The sequence below is a fragment of the Diadema antillarum genome, unplaced genomic scaffold (assembly GCF_040938485.1).
Source record: "Diadema antillarum isolate AM-2024a unplaced genomic scaffold, OU_Dant_1.0 seq00000697_RagTag, whole genome shotgun sequence".
NCBI lineage: Eukaryota > Metazoa > Echinodermata > Echinoidea > Diadematoida > Diadematidae > Diadema > Diadema antillarum.
This window is the reverse complement of record NW_027271602.1, coordinates 876,144-895,671: the sequence shown is the minus strand read 5'-3', so window position 1 is coordinate 895,671 and position 19,528 is coordinate 876,144. Positions and strand designations below refer to the sequence as shown.

General features: G+C 38.4%; 1 protein-coding gene across 1 annotated transcript in view; it reads left to right on the top strand.

The window, feature by feature from the left end:
- LOC139737632 (uncharacterized) overlaps positions 1-19,528 on the top strand; it is a 162,470-nt gene that overhangs the window by 103,517 nt on the left and 39,425 nt on the right. The window contains exons 3-7 of the mRNA XM_071648306.1: positions 3,090-3,227; positions 5,153-5,653; positions 6,618-6,773; positions 7,703-7,843; positions 10,388-10,444. Coding sequence (XP_071504407.1) covers positions 3,090-3,227; positions 5,153-5,653; positions 6,618-6,773; positions 7,703-7,843; positions 10,388-10,444 — 993 coding nt within the window. The remainder of the gene's footprint in view (positions 1-3,089; positions 3,228-5,152; positions 5,654-6,617; positions 6,774-7,702; positions 7,844-10,387; positions 10,445-19,528) is intronic.

The window sequence follows — 19,528 nt, the reverse complement described above, 5'->3', positions numbered from 1 at the left end:
TTGTGTGAATTGGAGAAAATTTGTGGCTGTATTGTATGTATGAAAATATGATCAGCCCATTTGCAACATCGCCAAACCCCCTTTTACACTTTCACGGATGGCTTCACAGATGACCACGAAATGTCGTTCGTGGTGTTCCAGTGTGCAAAATCACGATTTTCCTCTCAATGCCAATGTGAATATGATTCCAACTGGGTGTCTACACGGACAGACAAATTAGGAATGTGGACCACACTGGAATGTTTACGGAGCTAACACGGACATCTTCAAGGAAGAGCATGGATGCAACTGGGTCCCTTCGCGGTCCTTACATGGATATCCCTAAAATGTTGACAGATGACTTTTGCTTGTAGGCGCTCATTTGATACCTTATCATTCTCAGGCGACATGCCTCCGGAGCTAAGTATGACAAGCACACCAGAAAATCTACAGTAGCCTACATTTGCCTCTGCTTGTTGACATCATAAAGGTAAGACTCTTTGTTGCAAACTCTCATTTTACTGCAACATCATGGCATAAACAAAACAAAACAAAACACAAAAAAAAAACCAGGAAGGAGATGTGTGTGGGTCACTGAAGTTTGGCTTCTCGGGTGACCACTTCTAGTATACGGACAGTATGAGGGGTTGATGGCTGAACTGATGGGGGAAGATGTGGGCAAATTTCATGGACTATATGTTGGCAAAATACACAGATTTTCAATCCCAGATGGAGCCAATGCAAATATGGACATCCTGATGTCTTCACGGATTGTCCTGAAATGAATATGGTGGCAACACAGAGTAGCAGGTGCCTACAAGGAAGAGTTTATAATGATTTTTATCTGTGATGTTCAGGATGAAAATTGAGCAAGCGTAATTTTTTCCACGGACATGCCAGAAGATCAAGGACCACACTTGATGACTTCAAGGAGTCAACATTGTCATGCCGGAAACAGTGCGGATGATCCCAGAATGACGATCTGTGACGATCAGTGATGCAATCTGTGAAAGTGTAAAAGGGGCTTTAGACCATTACACCACATAAAAATGATCACATGATCAAGTAACATTATTATCCTTGCCTTCAGTAAAGTAATTTCCCATAGATTGCATTTTCTTTTTGTAGTAGCTTATTTCTCTGATTCAGTGTCATATTTTAATGCCTCCACCACAAAGTGCCGGCGGAGGTATCTAAATCAAACTTGGCACATGTATGAGTGGACGAAGGTGTGCTTGTCAACTTTTGGATGCACATGCTCTATGTCAAAAGGCAAGGTCAAATTCTTGCAATTTTATTACCCCACCCCCCCCCCCATCTCTGCAATGCCCAAAGATATTTTTGTGAAACTTAGTGTACACATGAATTATCAGATAAAGATTCTTTAGGGAAAGTTTTGGGTTCATGGGGTTAAAGGTCAGGTATAAATGCTAAAACTTCACTTTTTTTCTCCATATCTCAGAAATGGCTCAGGGTATCTCCATGAAACTTAGTACATATGCATGTACTGCCTGACACTGATGCTCTTAATTAGGAATGCTTGGGTCCTAGGTTCAAAGGTCAAAGGCAAAGTGTTACATAAGCTACTTTTTTTTTCACCCCCCCCCCCCATCCCCAAAATCGACCATACACCCCGCGTTCACATTGTTCCCCGCGACGCGGGGAAAGTCCCGAGCTGTGGGACTTTCTCCTCCCAAACCATAATGTGAACGCTCACTGGGACTTGTTCCCCCCCCCCCCCCCCCCATCCCCGCCAAGCAAGTCGGGTACAGGGACAAGATTTGGAGGGGAGAGTGACCTTGGGGCAAAATTGATAGCTGTGGTCATCAAATGTGCGCATGCGCTATGCCTGGCAGAGCTCGCCCCAAGCCCCAATTGCCCCCACAGCTCGGGGACAGATGAGATACCAATGTGAACGGTCAGTCGTAAAAAAGATATGATCTCTTGTGGCTGTCCCCGCGTCGCGGGGACCAATGTGAACGCGGGGACAGAAGCCCCATGATAGCAACTGTTTAGTGAAGCAATGCACTTTCATTTCATTTCAACAACTTTCCACTATTTATGTGAAGAAACCCCAATGCAATGCAATAACACTTAATCAAACCAAGTGTGTTATTCCAATGTATTTTTGCCTTCAAATCAATGTGTGTTGTTGATTCATGTATGTTGTGCTAAGGCTGTGACTTGCAAGTTAAACAATGTCTTTTTCGTATCAATTTCTTCTGTTTTTGGACTTAAGTAAAAGTCATGTTCGGGCAAGTGTTTTGAAGCAGTGAAGAAAAAAAAATATTTTGCATGTTATCAAAGGTCAGGTTAAGATGCTTAAACTCTACCATTCAATGCTGAAATTACACTATTTTCTCCGCACCGTGGAAATTACCCTATGCATACTCTTAATTAACCCAGTGAGAATGGACTGATTTTGCTATAAAACACATTTCCCATAGATACCTGCCCTCGGGGGACACGTCTTCAAAGGGTTAAGACTATGTATGTACATGTATCACTGCACAGTAATTCTAGATAGGAAAAGATTTGGGCCTCTAGGTCTAAGGTCAACTTAAAATGTGTGAATCTCACTATTTCCCATATTTCCTGAATATAGTCCTGAAAATTTGATATTGCCAGTTAGTGATGATTTTAAGAAAGTTGTGGGCCATGGGGTCAAAGGGCAAGGGCCAAAGATCAAGTGAAAATGCTTAAATTTTGAACACTTGCTGTCTGAAAGAATTTAGCCATCCAAAGAATTGTGGTGCAAGGAATATAAAACTCAACACATTTGTGGTTGTGCCAAACTTCCAAAGATGTCATTTCACTCTTGCCAATCATGTGAAACTGTGGTCTCACACTGTCAAGATGTATTATAGACATATTGGGAGAACTATGCGATATGAGGGAGGCATACCTGTCGCTATATCGACATTCCTTTCTTTTTTTCTTTTTCATTGGCCTGGTGCTTAATGAACTTATCAGACATACAAAAACAATGTACTTTGAATGATTGCCATGCACTTACCATTATTCGCAACTTTTTTGTTAAAGGTATGCAGCGTTGCCTGACTTCTGTATATCACTCGTGAAATCTTTCCACTTTGCTCTTTAAACCTCAGTTGACCAAGCAGCTGACTGATCTTGTTGATAACTTCACTCTGCTTGATATACTGAGCAAGGAGGAACAGGAGGACATCTTGAACCAGAAAATTGATGACATCAAGAAAAAGAATGAAGAACGTGCACGACGCCACCAGGTTTGTTAAGAGAAAAGAGCAGTACTTAAAAAAAAGAAGACAGTAGACATTTACTATGTTGATTTAAAGAAATTGATAGAGGGTTGCTAACCTGTCTGGCCTTCTCTCACTTTTTTTTTTTTTTTTTTAATTCATGTTCCATATTCCACATATCATACAAGTTATATATTCCATTTGATTTTGAAAAAGAAATGTTTTTAACACAATGGTCAGTTTGAACCAAAATTGCACAAATGCATAAGGACGTATAATTGGCGTGTAAGATGAGGAACCCACTAAAAAGCAAAGCTTGTAGGATGTGGGTTCCAAAAATGTAACAGGCTTTTAGTACAGTATATCAATTTCAAAATTGGGTTGTTCTAGACGATTTCAGTGTCATAAAGTGATGTCAAGTTGGTGATCACATTTTTTTTTTTTTTTTTGCATGTATTAATTCTGACAGCACACAACCAAATGAACATCAGGTGGGGTGCAGATGTCAAAAGTGTCCTTACTGCAACTCTTGCCTTGTACTTCTTTAATGCTGGGTATGATGCTCCTGTGTGATGTTGATCATCTCATACCTCCAAAATTGACCCAGCCTTAAATGCATCCTGTCAAACCGTCACTAGGTGCTGTAAACTCATATTTGTAGAAGACCTGTTCATGCTATGTGGCATCGCACCCCCTATTAAACATCAGAAGAAAGGTAGCAGCCCAAGGAGAGAAACTAATGCAGGAAACTGACTCTCGATGCCCCCTGTTTGATTAAAGCCAACAAGGAAAAGGTTGAAGTCCAGATGCAGTTTCATCCACTCAGAGAGTTTTTGTCCCAATGGGCCAACTGCCAATTGCAGGGTCCTGTGGAAAGACCATCTCACCCAGATCTCACACAAGGTGGCCATTACCCCAAAGGAAACTCTTCCTGCTGGTTCCTGTGAAGCATGACTATTTTGGTCCTACCTGAATTGTGAAAACTGCCAACCCCTCATACCCATGAGGACCTTGATGCCCTTGTTCCCCTGGACAAGAATGTGCATTGAGCACTGGATTCTAGATATATAATGACTTGAGCAGAAAAAAAAGTATATGTTACATAATGTGAAATGCTTGAATAAATTTCAAGTAAAAACTGTCGTTTGATAGGTGCTTATGAATTCAGGGCAAATGTGACCACCTTAACAAAGAAGAAGTAGGTTTTATTCTAGACACATAAGTTTTGTTTCAGATACAGATCATTTTAGAACAAGTTATTTTTATTTAGTTATTTATTTATTTATTTATTTATTTATTCTGTTTTATTTTCACAGGGTAGCCCTTTCAATTAAAAAAACATGATTTTACAAAGGGGCCCTGCATAAAAACAAGACAAAATACACACAAAGTTGCATACAAAGTACAGTAAATCCCCCCCCCCCCCCAAAAAAAAAGCACCACACATGGCTTACAAACAAGTATCATTGTATTGATGATAACTCCGAAACTATGATGGTATAGGGCAAAATACCAGAAATTTACCTCGGTTTTTGTGAGCAGAATAAAGCAATCCCAACCTGATGGAGCGCCCTCTAGTTTTGTTGCTAGGGAGAGGGCATGTGTGCCTCTGCAATATTCTTCTGTCTGTATAAATGTGGGGGATCTCAAGCAGAGGTAAGTGTGATAAACTTCAAAATGTTTGCATTGTGTATTATGAAATGTTCAAAATAATCTTATGAAAATGGTTGTGGTGCAGCAGAGGTTTTAACAAACATAAGAGAGGTTCTATGAACTTAAATTCTTTATTTAAGTTAATTGAGCCCAGATGTTATTTTGAGGTGTAATTGCATATGGCTGTAGGATGGCTAGAAATCAAGAGTACCACTCATAAGATGACCCTTTGCTTCATAATTTTACTGGAAATACTCAATAATGAACATTCTCTGCTTCTTGTCATGGTGCGTTAACAGGAGATAGAGGAGGACAAGAAACTTGCCAGCAGCACTGGATCCAGCATTGTCACACCTCCCTCCAGTACCTGCTCATCGCTAAGTGGTAGTTCCTCGTCCTCACACCCATCACCCACCCAAGGAAGTACCAACCGCAGTGCTAGCTCATCCCCATCTCCCCTGACACAGCATCAGCAGCAGGTGGGGCGGGCTGGTAATACCTTCTCTCCTCTATCCTGTCAGTCTGGTGCCCCTGTTTCTCCTCCCGTAGGAGGAGGAGGGGGAGAAGATAGTAAGCAGCAGCAGCAGGGTAGGAAGAGTATAAACACTTCCTCTGTGACGTTAGCCAGCCAGCCTACACCCCAACTTGTAGGAGAAGGTGCTACCGGCAACCAGGAGGGCTCTCCTCATTACGAGAGGGATAGCAGCAGTGCTTTGTCCTCTCCGTCTCACCATTCTACTGAAGCGGCATCAAGCACTGGGAGTCTGAATGAGATAATGGCGGAATCCAAGAAGAAAATGGTAATATCATTCACAAGAAGAGACTGTGTACAGCTGTGTAGAAAGTCAATAGGTAGCTTTAGATTTTTATTTTGCGATGCGGACATTCAGAGGAAAAAACCTTGTCTGCACATGCGCAAAATCGCTTATCAAAATCAATCTTGTGTCTGAGTTTTTATGGTCAGTTCTGGGCCATTTTTGCATCCACTCAAAAACACGACGTGGAGAGCTACTTGATGCAGTGATCATTTGGGGGAGCCACTTTACTTTGCATAGGTTGGGTCTTCAAGTAATCTAAGGCTACTTTACAACATGATGCAGGGAGAGAGGAGAATGCCAACGCAGTCATCTAAACATCTGCATCGTAAATCTAAAGCTTCCTATTAACAAAAATGAGGAGGTTCCTGTAATGTACATGATCTTTATTTTAGTGTGTAGTATTCATATGAAATTTGGGGTACCTCTGTTTTATGGCTTATCAATCACCTTATCTTATTTCTATCATGCCTTGCCATCAAGACAAATGTGGGTGTTGGAGATGAACTGAATGCATCAGAAACAAACTACATATCAGTATAATAGACAATAAACTGCATTGCAGCTCAGACATAAACTACACGAAATAGAGCAAGTCATTGCAGTCCATGTCAACTTTCTGGGAGATTTGCATCATTGCAACCTTCTGCACACCTTGTTGAATGTTTTGATGAATCTTGACTGAGATATATTTGTTCAGTTATTGATTAACTGCTAAACATCTAGGCAAGGGTCCTTCAGATCGAAGGTCACTATGCCTTATCTGAATTCATACCCAAAAGTAAGATGTAGTGACACAAGTGGAAAAACAGATTGGTTGAAAGTATTGCTTGGTAGCTCAGGCAAAGTTGTGTATGTTATGTTGAATCATGCAGTCTCACCCAAATATCTGCAACAAACACTGATCATTGATGTTGGTTTATGTTCTCTCATCTGCTGCCATTTATAGGGTAGTCCCACTGGTAGTAAGTTGGGACAGCCACAGTATGAGAACGTAGAAATCGAGCTGCAGAATTCTGGGCATGGACTGGGCTTCGGCCTTGTGGGTGTTCGAGGGGTGGGAGTAGCGGTCAAGACCATTTTACCAGGAGGAGCAGCAGAGATGGTACGTTTCAAGTCCCCACAATGGTCCAGTCTGGGCCATGATGTCTTAATTTGCAATGATTTGCAAACTACTATCATGACAAGTGATTATGTAAAAATTCTTTCTTAGATATTAAAGATGTTAAACTGACTCTGATCAGCATTCACAGATTTATGACCTGCAAGTAGCTTGCTCAAACACAACCCAATCATTGCATGTCAGGTTAAAATGCACTTTTTATACAAATTCAGGATTTGTGAAATGCTTTTTATATTTTTCTTTTGTCTTTTCAAATTGTTACTATTCTCCCGTTAGTAGTCTTGTATGGAGTCCAGCATATATTCAAGATTTGTCAATCAGATTTCATCGTATAAAGATGAAGTGTTCAAAGAGGAAGTTTGCCAAAACACGAGTAGGATTCATGTATGCAGATTGATTTTGTTAAACAGTCAATGAAAACTGGAGGAAAATCAAACTAGAGTTTCAAAAGTTATGAATTCTTAGCTCACCTGAGCCGAAAGCTCGAGGGAGTTACTGTGATCATCCATTATTTGGCCTCAGCGTGCATTATGTGTAAACTATTTACATTTTCAGCTTCTTCATGAATATCCCATGACAGATTTCTACCAAACTTGGCAGGTAGCATCCCTAGGGTGATAGGATCCCAATTTGTTCAAATGGGCATTTGATGCATTATGTGTTTATGATTGCTGAAATGTGTATAGGCAAATATTATTCTCTCTGCTTTGTTAAGGAGCTAGGTCAATTGCTTTTTTGATGTCTTCTGTATTTTCTTTATATTGTCCAGCACTGGAACCTTATGACTTATTTGTGTCTGGAGAGAGTACCTAGCATATAAAATAAAAAAAAAACAATTATCCTAAGGGGGATCAAAGTGTACAGTAAGAACAGTTGTGATATTTATGTGTGCTCTTGTTGCTATTGCTCAGGATGGCCGCTTAGCCAGTGGTGACATTGTGCAGGAGATCAATAGCATAAACTTGGAAGGCAAGTCTCGCGATGACGTGTATGACATTCTACGTAGCACATCCGGTACTGTGCGACTGAAAGTCAAGCGGGATGTTGCTGAGGTATGCAGCTTCTGCAGTTTTGTTTTGAAATTTTCCCAAATTTTAGTGATATACTAATGTTTGATTTCAAAGAGCATCAAAATCAGTGAATAAGGTATTAGCCTCCTCATCTTCCCCATCTTCCCATCATCTGTCCAGCTGTCCATCCTCGTGTTTGGATGTCCATCCGTAATCGATTTTGTTGATGATATAACTACAGAACTGTTTGAGGTATCCAAGTGAAACTTGGCATATATATGTCTGAGTGGATGAAGCTGTGTCTATTAATTTATGGGCACACCCGCTCAAGGTTAAATTCTGAAAATGCTACTTTTTCCCCTGTATCTCTGGAAAGCCTGAAGGTAATTTTGTGAAACATTGTGTATACTATTACATGTTTTACCAGGTAAAGATTATCTAGGAAAAATTTTGGGCCATTGGGTCAAAGTTTAAGGGTCCAATGAAAATGCTGAAATTTCAATTTCATCTCAATATCTTAGAAATGGTTCAACAGTATCGTCATGAAAATCAATACCAGGTACATAAGTTTACTACTAAACACAGCCCTGTCGCAATACACATTGCAAGTGTCGCGACAGGGCTGTACCAGTTGAGATCCAAAATATTATCCTATTGCGGACCGACAAGATTTGGACTCCATTACATCATGTCTGTAATTCACACCTATATATCTTTTATCTATATCAATTTAGCTTGGTATTTTTCTTATCGATATTGATGTACACAATTTACAACTTAACGAAAACAAGGATATAAATAGCGTATGCACACTGAATTCCAAGTTCTCCGCATGGTGGAGATCACATTTCTTCGCACTGTTGTCAGCCCTGTCGCTCAATTCTCAGTTCAAAGAGATTGCTTCAGTTGCGATCAGGACTGCCAAAAATAGCCGCCATGCGCGTGGCGGTAAAATCGCTTATCTATCTCTACATAACCGTGTATACAAGGTTTGCATGACACTTTCAGCCCACATGCCGTGCTCTCATTCTATACAGAGCACTTCAATTTTAAGTATGTGTCTTTGGTCAAAGCTGTTACAACATATTTTGAATTAGTGCTGTGATGATCAGACTATACTGTTGGAAATTGCAATTTTGCTCCATGGATATCACACAAGGGGTTGCTAGGGAATTATATATTTATGCCATGCTCTAATTCCATTTGAGTATATGGTAAAATTTGTGCTAGAATGTAGAAATTTTCAACACTTGATGACAGTTTTGTAGCTGTGTGAGGGGCTTAGCTCGGTTGGTGTATTGGTCTCACGTCTGGTCTGCTGAAATTTCACTGTTTTTCCCATATTTTGAAAGTGGCTAAAAGTATTATGAAAATTAGTGTCTATATTACCAATTATTAATTGGATATAGGGTCAAAGGGCAAGGGTCAAAGGTCAAGTGAGCATGCTCAAGTTCCAGAGTATGTGCTCTCTGACACAATTTTGCTTTGTTCAATGAATGTATAACCACGGATCACATTTTACGGTTGTGCCATCAAAGTTTCAAAGACGTCATTGCAGTTTAGTGCCAATCATGTCAAACTGTTGTCTCTCACTGTCAAGATGTACTATGAATGATTAGGAGAATAATAATAATCATGATAACTGTAAAGTTTTACTGCACAATTTCTATATGATTATACTGTGCATAACAATATAATCAACATAGAAGAGAGAAAGAGATTACTAAACAAATAACATAACTTAAATCTTAACTGAAAATCCTACAGTGTAATGGGTATACAGAATAAGCCAGTTCGGGGTTCCACTTTGAGCATGAGCAGAAAAAGGTCATTTGTACCAGCAGAGCATGTTGGTTTTTAAATTCACTGAGATAAGCATCTGTGATGCAATGATTATTCAAGTGATCGTTGTATTAGAGTGATGCTTGCCATCACATCCACCTGGCAGCAAAAACAGTATTTGGCAATATCAATAGAAGAAGATTGTCATTACATTCAGTGCAAAATAAATGGATGTTTTCCGAAGTGTCAATTGATGGATCATTCTGATCACGTGGTCTACGCGAGTACATCCTTTGTTTGAACATGACTGATGAATTCCGTGAATTGTTATGTTGGGCAAGCTAATGCATTCTGTTGCTTGAAGACTAGTGGAGTGCCTAATCAACTGAGAAAGAAGAAAGGTCATTTGTACCCATCTGTACATGAGCTAACCCCAAACTGGCTTATTGAAAGGGACTGATGATTAAACACAGATTTAAAAAAAAAAAAAAAATGTGTGATATAGCGGAGGCATATGAAAGCATACATTACTAGGTCTTTCCAATAAGGTCTGAGCAGATGAAACAAAAGTTCAGATTCTGTTTGCAGAACAAAGTTAAATGAATGTGAGGCTTCTCTACTATTCTAACTCAGTTGCCCAACCATTGCTGCATAGTGAAATGGGCGGGGATAGACATTTTCTGCATATTCTTATTGTTGGTTAAGCTCCACATATTTTATGATTGGGACTTGTCTCGTGTGTGCTGTACATGTATAGTTCATGTAAAAAAATTTCCCTGTGATTGTATATTCTCATTGTTTCAGTCTGCCAAAGCTCAGATGAAGAGAGATGCTCAGCAGGCCAGAAAGGATAAGAGACCTGTGAGTATATTACCTCTGTGTTTCCGGTGCTATGATTTGATTGAAAATTGGATGCAATTTGTGCTATGTACAACAGAGTGTCAGTGTATAGTGTCAGATAGTCATTGAAAATCTTAGATTGCTAGGATGGAACAGATACAATTTTTTGGGGGGGATACAAGACTAACAAATGCACACACACACACACACACACACACACAAAAGCAGCAATAACAATCAGCCCTCAAAGAGAGATGAGAAACAAACAGAAAAACAGAACAACTCTGGTTATATAGGCAATATTTCAGCACCTGTAAATCCTGATTGCCATTCCCCATTTGCACTTGTCTGGGTATTTCAAGAATGGCACGTGATTCTGCTGGCTAAACCTCAGTGAGAAACATTTTTAGTCATTCTCAGAGCCCCGTGATGGCCCTATTTTCTTGTTGGCCAACTTTCCACTTCCCCCTTGCCCACTCCCGCAGCAACAAGTATTGATATAAGGGTCTCTTCAGTAAGTGTGCATTGCAGTGCTTAAGTTCAGATTTTTTTTTTCTTCCTTTTCGGCCACTCCCCTGTTTGGCCTGGCATTAAGATAGGTTCACAGCTTGGCACAATGCTAGCAGCAAGCTGAAAAGGTCAGTATGATGGCACATCATGATATTGACTTGTGTGTTCAATCCAAATTCGAGTGGCCATGCTATTAAGGGCAATTCCACGGTAACTAGGACACAGGTGCCAAAAATTCAAAATGATATTTGTTTCAAACACCATACATTTTCAGACAGTACTTGAGTTGAAGTTTTAAGAATCATTATGTTTTTCAATAAAAGCGGCCATTTTGATTTTCAAAATGGCTGCCAAAATATGCCTATAACTCAATGGTGAAAAGAGTGTATTGTCGCATAACTTACTCTCTGTATATCCACTTTATTAGTACTCTAAACAACAATCTTTCATATGTATGCAGTTACCAGAGAAGTCTTTTACCACACGATAGAAAAAAAAGCTGGTAGCTTTAAAGAATTTGATAAAAACTGTTAATTACTTTGATAATGATGGATGTAACGTCAGTTACCAAAAACAAGGAATTTTTAAGTTTATTCATCAAAGGAAGTGAGCTGTATGATGTAACTTGGGATTTCTAATGTATGCCCGTATGCCTTTATTTTAATACCAGAAATAAGGATACTTGGCGTACTGGAGAGTCAAAATGAACACTACAAAATGTGTAACGTCAGTTACCGAAACGTCATACACGAGTATGTAACGTCAGTTACCATGACAGTAATTATAACTGAGGCAAATTTTTTGACTTTTGGCCATTTCAATACATCTGGGAAGTCAACTTACAACAAAGAGCAGCAATCCCTTTCATAGGAAATGATGTCATTACCATGGTATGTCCATGGATATTTTTTTTTTAAATTTTATTTTATTTCTAAATTCATTTATTCATTCATTTACCATGATTATCTTTTTTTTTTTGGGGGGGGGGCTTGAGCTTTCGATTTTTGATTCAGCACAAGTTTAAGGTTAAATCATCTGGAAGTTTAGTTTGCCACATGCAGTATATATGCACTCAAATTAGTACATTCCCAGTCCTACAGGATGATAAAGCTACCAGAAGTTTGTAGGCCTAATCAGTGACATGATTGCATGTTAACCACATTTTCTACAAAAACAAACAAACAAACAAACAAACTTCTGCACAGCTGTATACCAACAGTTTAACAATCTTCACCAATGTTTGCTTTTGCTGGCATTTTTCTTTTTTTTCAGGAAGCTTAGTCAAGGTTTCTACCTCAAGGCAAATGCACAAACAGATATTTCTCCTCTTGCACTTAAATGTGTGGTGTAGTTAACATGGCTCATCTTGTGTACGTCAGGCATGTACTCATTATTGTTTGAAACTTAACACTGATGTTGCTCAAAGTGAGAGAGGATTCTATAGGGTTTAAAAAAAATTGTTCATACAGTGTTTATTTGTTGATTACTTGATTCTATTCATGCAGGGACATTTTGTAATACAACACATGATAATTATGAACAGGAAGAGTTTTTTATATTGATTTTAGTATTCTTTTGTTGCAAAGTCCGATTTCTTGGTATCTCGAATGGATTTGCAAGCCGTGATATATCAGTGAAAAGGAAAAGAAAAACAGTTAAATTACTTCAAGCTAGGAATAAAACAATAATGCTCTTTTGACCAAAAAAGCATTTATTTTTCTTCTTCACAGACAAATATTAAAAGTGCGACACTTTTCATTTAAATCAATTGATGATGGAGATCATCAGGAGTAAAATAAAGAAAAGAAGGAGAAATATATCACAATAGATTTCATACATATTTATGCATATTTATGAGTTGATACATGTTTTTTTTTTTTTTCCCATGACCTGGAAGATATTTTGATATTTTTTTCAAGCACAAAAATATCCATGTTTTGTGTAGTACTACAAGGTATTATGGGTGGAGCACTCTATGTAGATAAAAACTTTCCTGTTCATTAAAAAACAAACAAACAAACAAACAAACAAAAAAGCCCTTAGCCATGTCAATATATTCATACTTGGAACTGCTTAATCTATTAATGGCTCTGTGTAATCATAAATGTTGAATAAAAATTAAATCTTCAGACAAATGTCAAGAAATATCCTCTTGTGCATTTACATTATTTTTGCCCAACTGTGCTATGGCATGGGGGGGGGGGTGCCCCCTAAGGGCCCACCCAATATTACTTGTGTCTTTAGATTTTGTTTTAATTTGTTGCTGTAGTTGCCTGGGATTGTCACTGGTACATTGCAGCAGTATAATAACCTGTTAAATAAATTAGTTCTCTGTAAACCCCACGGCAAAGTATGTGTAACGTCAGTTACGTAACGTCAGTTACTGACATGTTTACCTTTAAGTTTTCATAGAACACAAAGAAAATGGACTACTGTTTCATTTCATTGTGTATTTATGACTGATGAACCAAGGTATGACTCCATATCAACCAAATCATTCTGAATGGTCAGAATTATGAAATACCACATAGCTATTCCCAATCATGATTTTGCATGTGTAAACCCTATGGCAAATGTAAGCGTAACGTCAGTTACGTAACGTCAGTTACCGTCATGCCTTCACTGAAATTGGCATGGTGGTAAAAGGAGACAACTAAAGTGCACATTATTTTGCACACCTGTTCCTAAGAACCTAGGTGTATTGCCATATTAAACACATAAAGGCTAAAAGTCAGGGACATGAGATATTTCCATTTACATCTACACCATAATTTCCCATGTCCTTTTTCCGTAACGTCAGTTACCGACACATTTTCACTTGCTATGTGATAAGAAATGCAGTTTGAGAGAAAAACTTTCCACCTATTTCTTCATTCTCATGAACTTATTCATCAATGCTAATTGCAAGCCCAAGGTGCTTTCATTCACAAAACTACAAGGTAAACAATTTCATGAAAATCCTTACGTGTAACGTCAGTTACCGTGGAATTGCCCTTAATCATTAGTATGTCTTCATACATAGTGGCTATCAATAAGTAAAAATAGATGTCATGAGTTTTAAGAAGGTTTTTGTTCCAAAGTTCATGTGCATGATTACAGATTATATGGGACCTGCCATGACAAAAGGATCCGAAAGTCGCTGATGGCTGAGCCGAGAAAATCGAGTTTGAAGTGTGAGATCATAAAAATCGGTCAAAACCATCAAATTTCTGTTTTTGGCAGAATTTTATAGTCTAATGTATCTATTATTATCTACCAAAATTTTGAAGCTGAATGATCAAAGGAAAGATATGAAATTAATGTTTTCCTGGGCCATGATTTTCCAACTTTCAACTGAGAGAAACTTGTCTGAAGATTTTGATGTAGCTCCGCAGATAGACTCTGCCCCTAGCATCCAGGGAGTGATCTTATTGGTCAATGCGTGGCATCCTGGTTACTGACTGGTCGAGCGTAAATCGCTGGTGCTAAGTTTGAATGAACATCCCGGAGGTTGCTAGCTGCATACCTTCTATTGTCAAGAGGTGAAAAGTGTCTTACCTCCCCTTGATCACAATTGTGTCGGAAGGAAATCTTTGAAGGCAGTTTTCTCGAAACGCCGATTTCCTAGACCACTCGACATGCTCTCATAGAATCATCGATATCTCTGCAACCAAGTTATTTTATGAGTCTGTTATATAGAAATTAAAGTGGAAGACTAATGGAACAATGCCTTGTCATTGTCAGAAAATCGACCTCCCCCGACTTTCGGATCCTTTTTTTTTGTCGCGGGTCCGTATGGTCTGAATGTGTTTCTTCTATAGATCTATTCGATGCTCCTAAAAATAAATTTGACACACTAGTACTGTAAAAGCAGAAATTTTCGTGATACATTGATTTTCGTGTATTTCGTGCTACTTCTGGCTAGCGCGAGTTCTAAAACCTACGAAAATATCTTTGCAATTTTCTCTGCACATTGTGAATGGGTTGACAATCGCGCAGGGTAAATATGTTTTTGAGCCACTCAGTGCGAAAAATTAATCACATGAAAATATTGATGTTTGCAGTATGCATAGATATGTGGGCATGTTCAAATGATTGCATCATGTCATCAAACAGTGACTGCATCCATTCTCCAAAGCACTGAATTCAGTCTCCATGCTCACTTGCAGTTGCAACTACAAATTACCCTGTAAAATTATAGATATGATTATTACTGCAAGCAGCTGATGTATTTGGTATAATGTCAAAAATCCAGGGTAGCATCCATGTTGATTTGCTGCAGAGACTTTAAATCTTCCAGCTTATGAGCTTACATGCATGAAGTTGTGAATCGACCAAATGATAAAAGACTCGAGGAGAGTATTTGTGTTTAATGAATTCTTCTAGCTGAGGAGGTGGGTCATCTGACTTCTCTGTACAACAAAACTGTCCCCTTGATAGGCTGTCTATTTTTATTTTAATGCCTCCGCCACGAAGTGTCGCCGGAGGCATTATGTTTTCGGGTTTGTTTTTCCATCCGTCCGTCCTTCCGTCCGTCCGTCCATCCTTCCATCCATCCGTCCGTCCTTCCGTCTGTAATCAATTTTGTGGACAGTGTAACTAAAAATCCGTTAGAGGTATCCAAATGAAACTTGGCATGTATATGTATGAGTGGGCGAAGTTGTGCCTGTCAACTTTTGGGTGCACATGCTCAAGGTCAAAGGTCAAAAGGTCAAGGCCAAATGCTCAAAATTTCACTATTTCCCCCATATCTATGCAACGCATGAAGGTATTTTCTTGAAACTTAGTGTATACATGTACTACCAAATAAAGATTCTCCAGAGAGAGTTTTGGGTTGTGAGGTCAAAGGTCAAGTGAAATGTTAACATTTCACTTTTTTCTCCATATCTGACAAATGGTTCAAGGTATCTTCATGGAACTTAGTACATATGCATGTACTGACAGCAGTGATTATCTAGGAAATTAAGGGGTCATGGGTCCAAGGTCAGGGGGTCAAAGGTCATGGTCAACTAAAAAGTTCACTATTTTCCAAAAGGTCAAAGGTCAAAGGTTAAAGGTCAAGTGAAAGGGCTATTAAAGTTTCACTTTTTCCTTAAACTTATAAAAGGGTCAAAAGTCAAATAAAAATCCTCAAATCCCCAAATACCTGCACTCTTAGACAATATAGCCATTCATCCAATTAAACCTAGCTCAATGCAAGTGAACATGAAACACATTTGTTACAAACCTGTCATTTTAATAGTTTGTTTATTATGTGAAAATGTTATCACACATTGTCAGGACATTGTACTATAGACCTATTACTAGAACCATGCATTATTGCGGAGGCATACCAGTCGCCGTAGCGACATTTCTAGTTAATTATTCATTTATTCATCTATTTATCTATTTATTTATTTATCTATTTATTTATTCATTTATCTTTCTATCTAACTATCTGTCTATCTATCTATATGTACCTGTATATCTATTTATCTTTCTCTCTATGTTTCATAGTAGAGTGAAAGTTTCCAGCAGGATGACTATGGTCTATTCACATCCGTCCCATGAAAAACCATGTTGAGTATTTCCATTGTAAAAGAGTAGGCCTACTTTTCGGGGATGTCAAGTTATTTTCAATTTCCAATGTGCATTACCCTCCAGATAATATGATTTGCTGGAACACTTTAATAAGAAATAGCTTTGCCCCATAATTGCTGCAAACAAGCTATCTATTGAACACTGTTTTTTTAATACCAAGTTTCTAGATGTGAATGTGTGTTATGTGTACTGACGGAAATATGACATTTTCTAATAGACTGCTTGTTTGAAGCAATTTTGGGGCAGAGTTATGTTGTAATAAAGTGTTCTAAGAGACCATATGGTATTGGAGGGTAATGCACATTGGAAATAGAAAATAACCTGTCATCCTTGAAAAGTATTCTTTTACTGTGGAAATACCCTGTTCTCTCACAGACCACTATTACACCTTTCAAATCTAAAATTCCCTGCCCATGGTGGTACAAATCAATCAAACCCTAATGCACATATATAAAAACTCGGTATTTTTTAAACAATTGATTAGGTGTTTAATGTATTTTAGAAAAATAAAGGAAGACGAAGTGATTCAGCACGAGCGTCATGATGAATTTGTAGTGGGATTTGCTATAAAGGAAGGGCATGCATACATTTAAAAGAAGGCTTAAAATAACCTGACAAAGTAATACAATTATGATATCCAAACTGGTAATGGCACATAGATTTTGATATGAGGCAGGACATAATGCTCTGCCACTATGTCCTCCATAGAAAATTTGGTGCACTGGATCATGGGGCTGAGTTATCGATAGATTGTTACCAGTCCAATCTCTTTGGATACCTGCTGCACTCTTCAAGGATATGTTCATATACAATACACATACAATAGACAGTATTACTATCTAGCTACTGAAATTTCTCAAAAAGAAGTCCACTGACACTGAGAATACTGTAAAAGTGGAAATTTTCGCGGTGTTGAAATTTTCGCGCATTTCGCGCAACCCGAAACTAGCGCAAAAATAAAAGCACGCAAATATTTTTGCTTGCCGTATGTACCAGTAGTTGATGTCTTGATTCTGCGGAATTAAAAACACGCGAAGCTCTTCTTACCCCGCCAAGCGCGAAAAATTAGTCGCGCGAAAATATCCACTTTTACAGTAGTGTCTAAGCTGTAGGCAGCAGGTTTCAATGTGTGTGTCTGTGTGTGTAATATCAGATTGAATTGCATGATATGATAAGCCTGAGCGAAGTCACTGCAGACATAACATTGTGCACTTGTCTGAAGTGACTTGATAGTGTCTATTGGTATTGTTCTGTGCCAGCTCACTTTTACTCTGATTATCATGACTCCACGAGGATATCCACCCCAGTGGTGCAAATTTTTGCTGTTGAGTTGATCCATTTTAAGATATAATGAAGGTGCTAAAACTTTTATGCCTGTGCTTTAATTTTATTTGATGCCCATTAAACATAGTATGCAAGTTTTTTTGTTTTGATTTATGAATTCTGAGTACAAAAAGAAAGAGAGAGAAAAAAAACTTGTTAGAGATCATGTATTCTACAAGCTGTTTGTGCTGATGTGGTTGTTCAAAAACAAATTTTATGATTGGGGATTTATTTTCCCATTGTAAATGAGTAACTTTATTGGTTATTAAAAGGTAGTCTCTAATTAATATGTATGCTTTGATTATGGAAAAAGACAGAAGACAAAGAAGTCACCCCAAATCATTCTTTGTCTTTATCCTGCTCTATCAAAAAGAAATGGTTCATGATTTGGAAGAGAGCAACCTGTATCTGAAAGGAACAAGAATGTCTCAGTGGTCATTCGTATTGGTTTCACATTTGTCTTGCTTTCAAGCAATACAAGACTAGTGTTCATTGTAGTAACCCAATTTATGTGACCTTTTGTGCTCAGAAAATAGTGTTGGACAAACTACATATCCATGCTGTAGCCAGCGTGTGTGTGATAGATGTTGGTCCTGATTTGAACAAAGCATGGCTCTTTGCATTAAAACATCAGTAAACATTCAACCAACCTGTTTTCAGTCATTTACATGCTGTAGTAGACAAACTGTAGACAACAGCTGTGAAGCATGTATGTGTATACAGATGATAGTATTATATGAGATAGGTTCCCTTGTTTGGTACAAAAATATTGAAGGATTGATTATCAATATGGATAAATATATTCTACTAAAAAGTTGCCAATAAAGTTTATTCATTTGCTTATCAATATCAAAGGCGTTATGATATCTGCCAACTTGTCATACCATTTTATATTTCATTCAGTTATTTGGATGGCCATTATTTACTCTTCTATAGTGCCAGTTCCCAGAGAGACTAATTATGTGTTTGATTTTCTTTCTCATCTTTTGTCATGGGGTTTCTGTTCGTTCAAACTTGGTCTTCATGCTTCTGTAGACCTTGATCGTGACCTTTCCAAACAACTCTGCTCAAACCGGCGAGAGCCCTCGGCATACCGTGTCGAGTCCCAAGAATAAGGAGGTATTATGTAGCATCCAACCCCAACAGTTTTCTGTTGTACCCTTCATTCCTTCAACAGAAACCAGCATATGTTACATGAATACTAACTGACCTTCTCCATTTTTGGGGTTTATTGTATGTACCCTGCTGCTCCTATCTCAGTTCATTAGTATCATAGTATATGTCTCTAGAACTTAAAAGTGGGAATGTCTTTGTAATGATCACCACCTGCATCCAGTGTTTCTCACTACTTACCTTTCTTGGCTGCAGAGGTTTCCCCCACCTCTTACTTTCTTTCTTGAATATTCACCTTCTGCTTTGCCTTTTCCATTTCCCAAAATATTGTATGTGCATAACTCTTGTTCATCCTGTTTTCATGCGAGAGGAATGATAGTAAAATGCTTTCCATTCCCTTATTTCCTTTTGCATTCATGCACCCATGCGCACACACACTCACACACACATACACACACACACACATACACACACACACACACACATACCTGTATATTATACTCACAAATATACAAATACATGCACACTTGCAAGTATTTCAAACTGTTATGTTCTAAGTTCTTGATGCCCCTCTGACTCGATAATCAATATCCTCCCCCG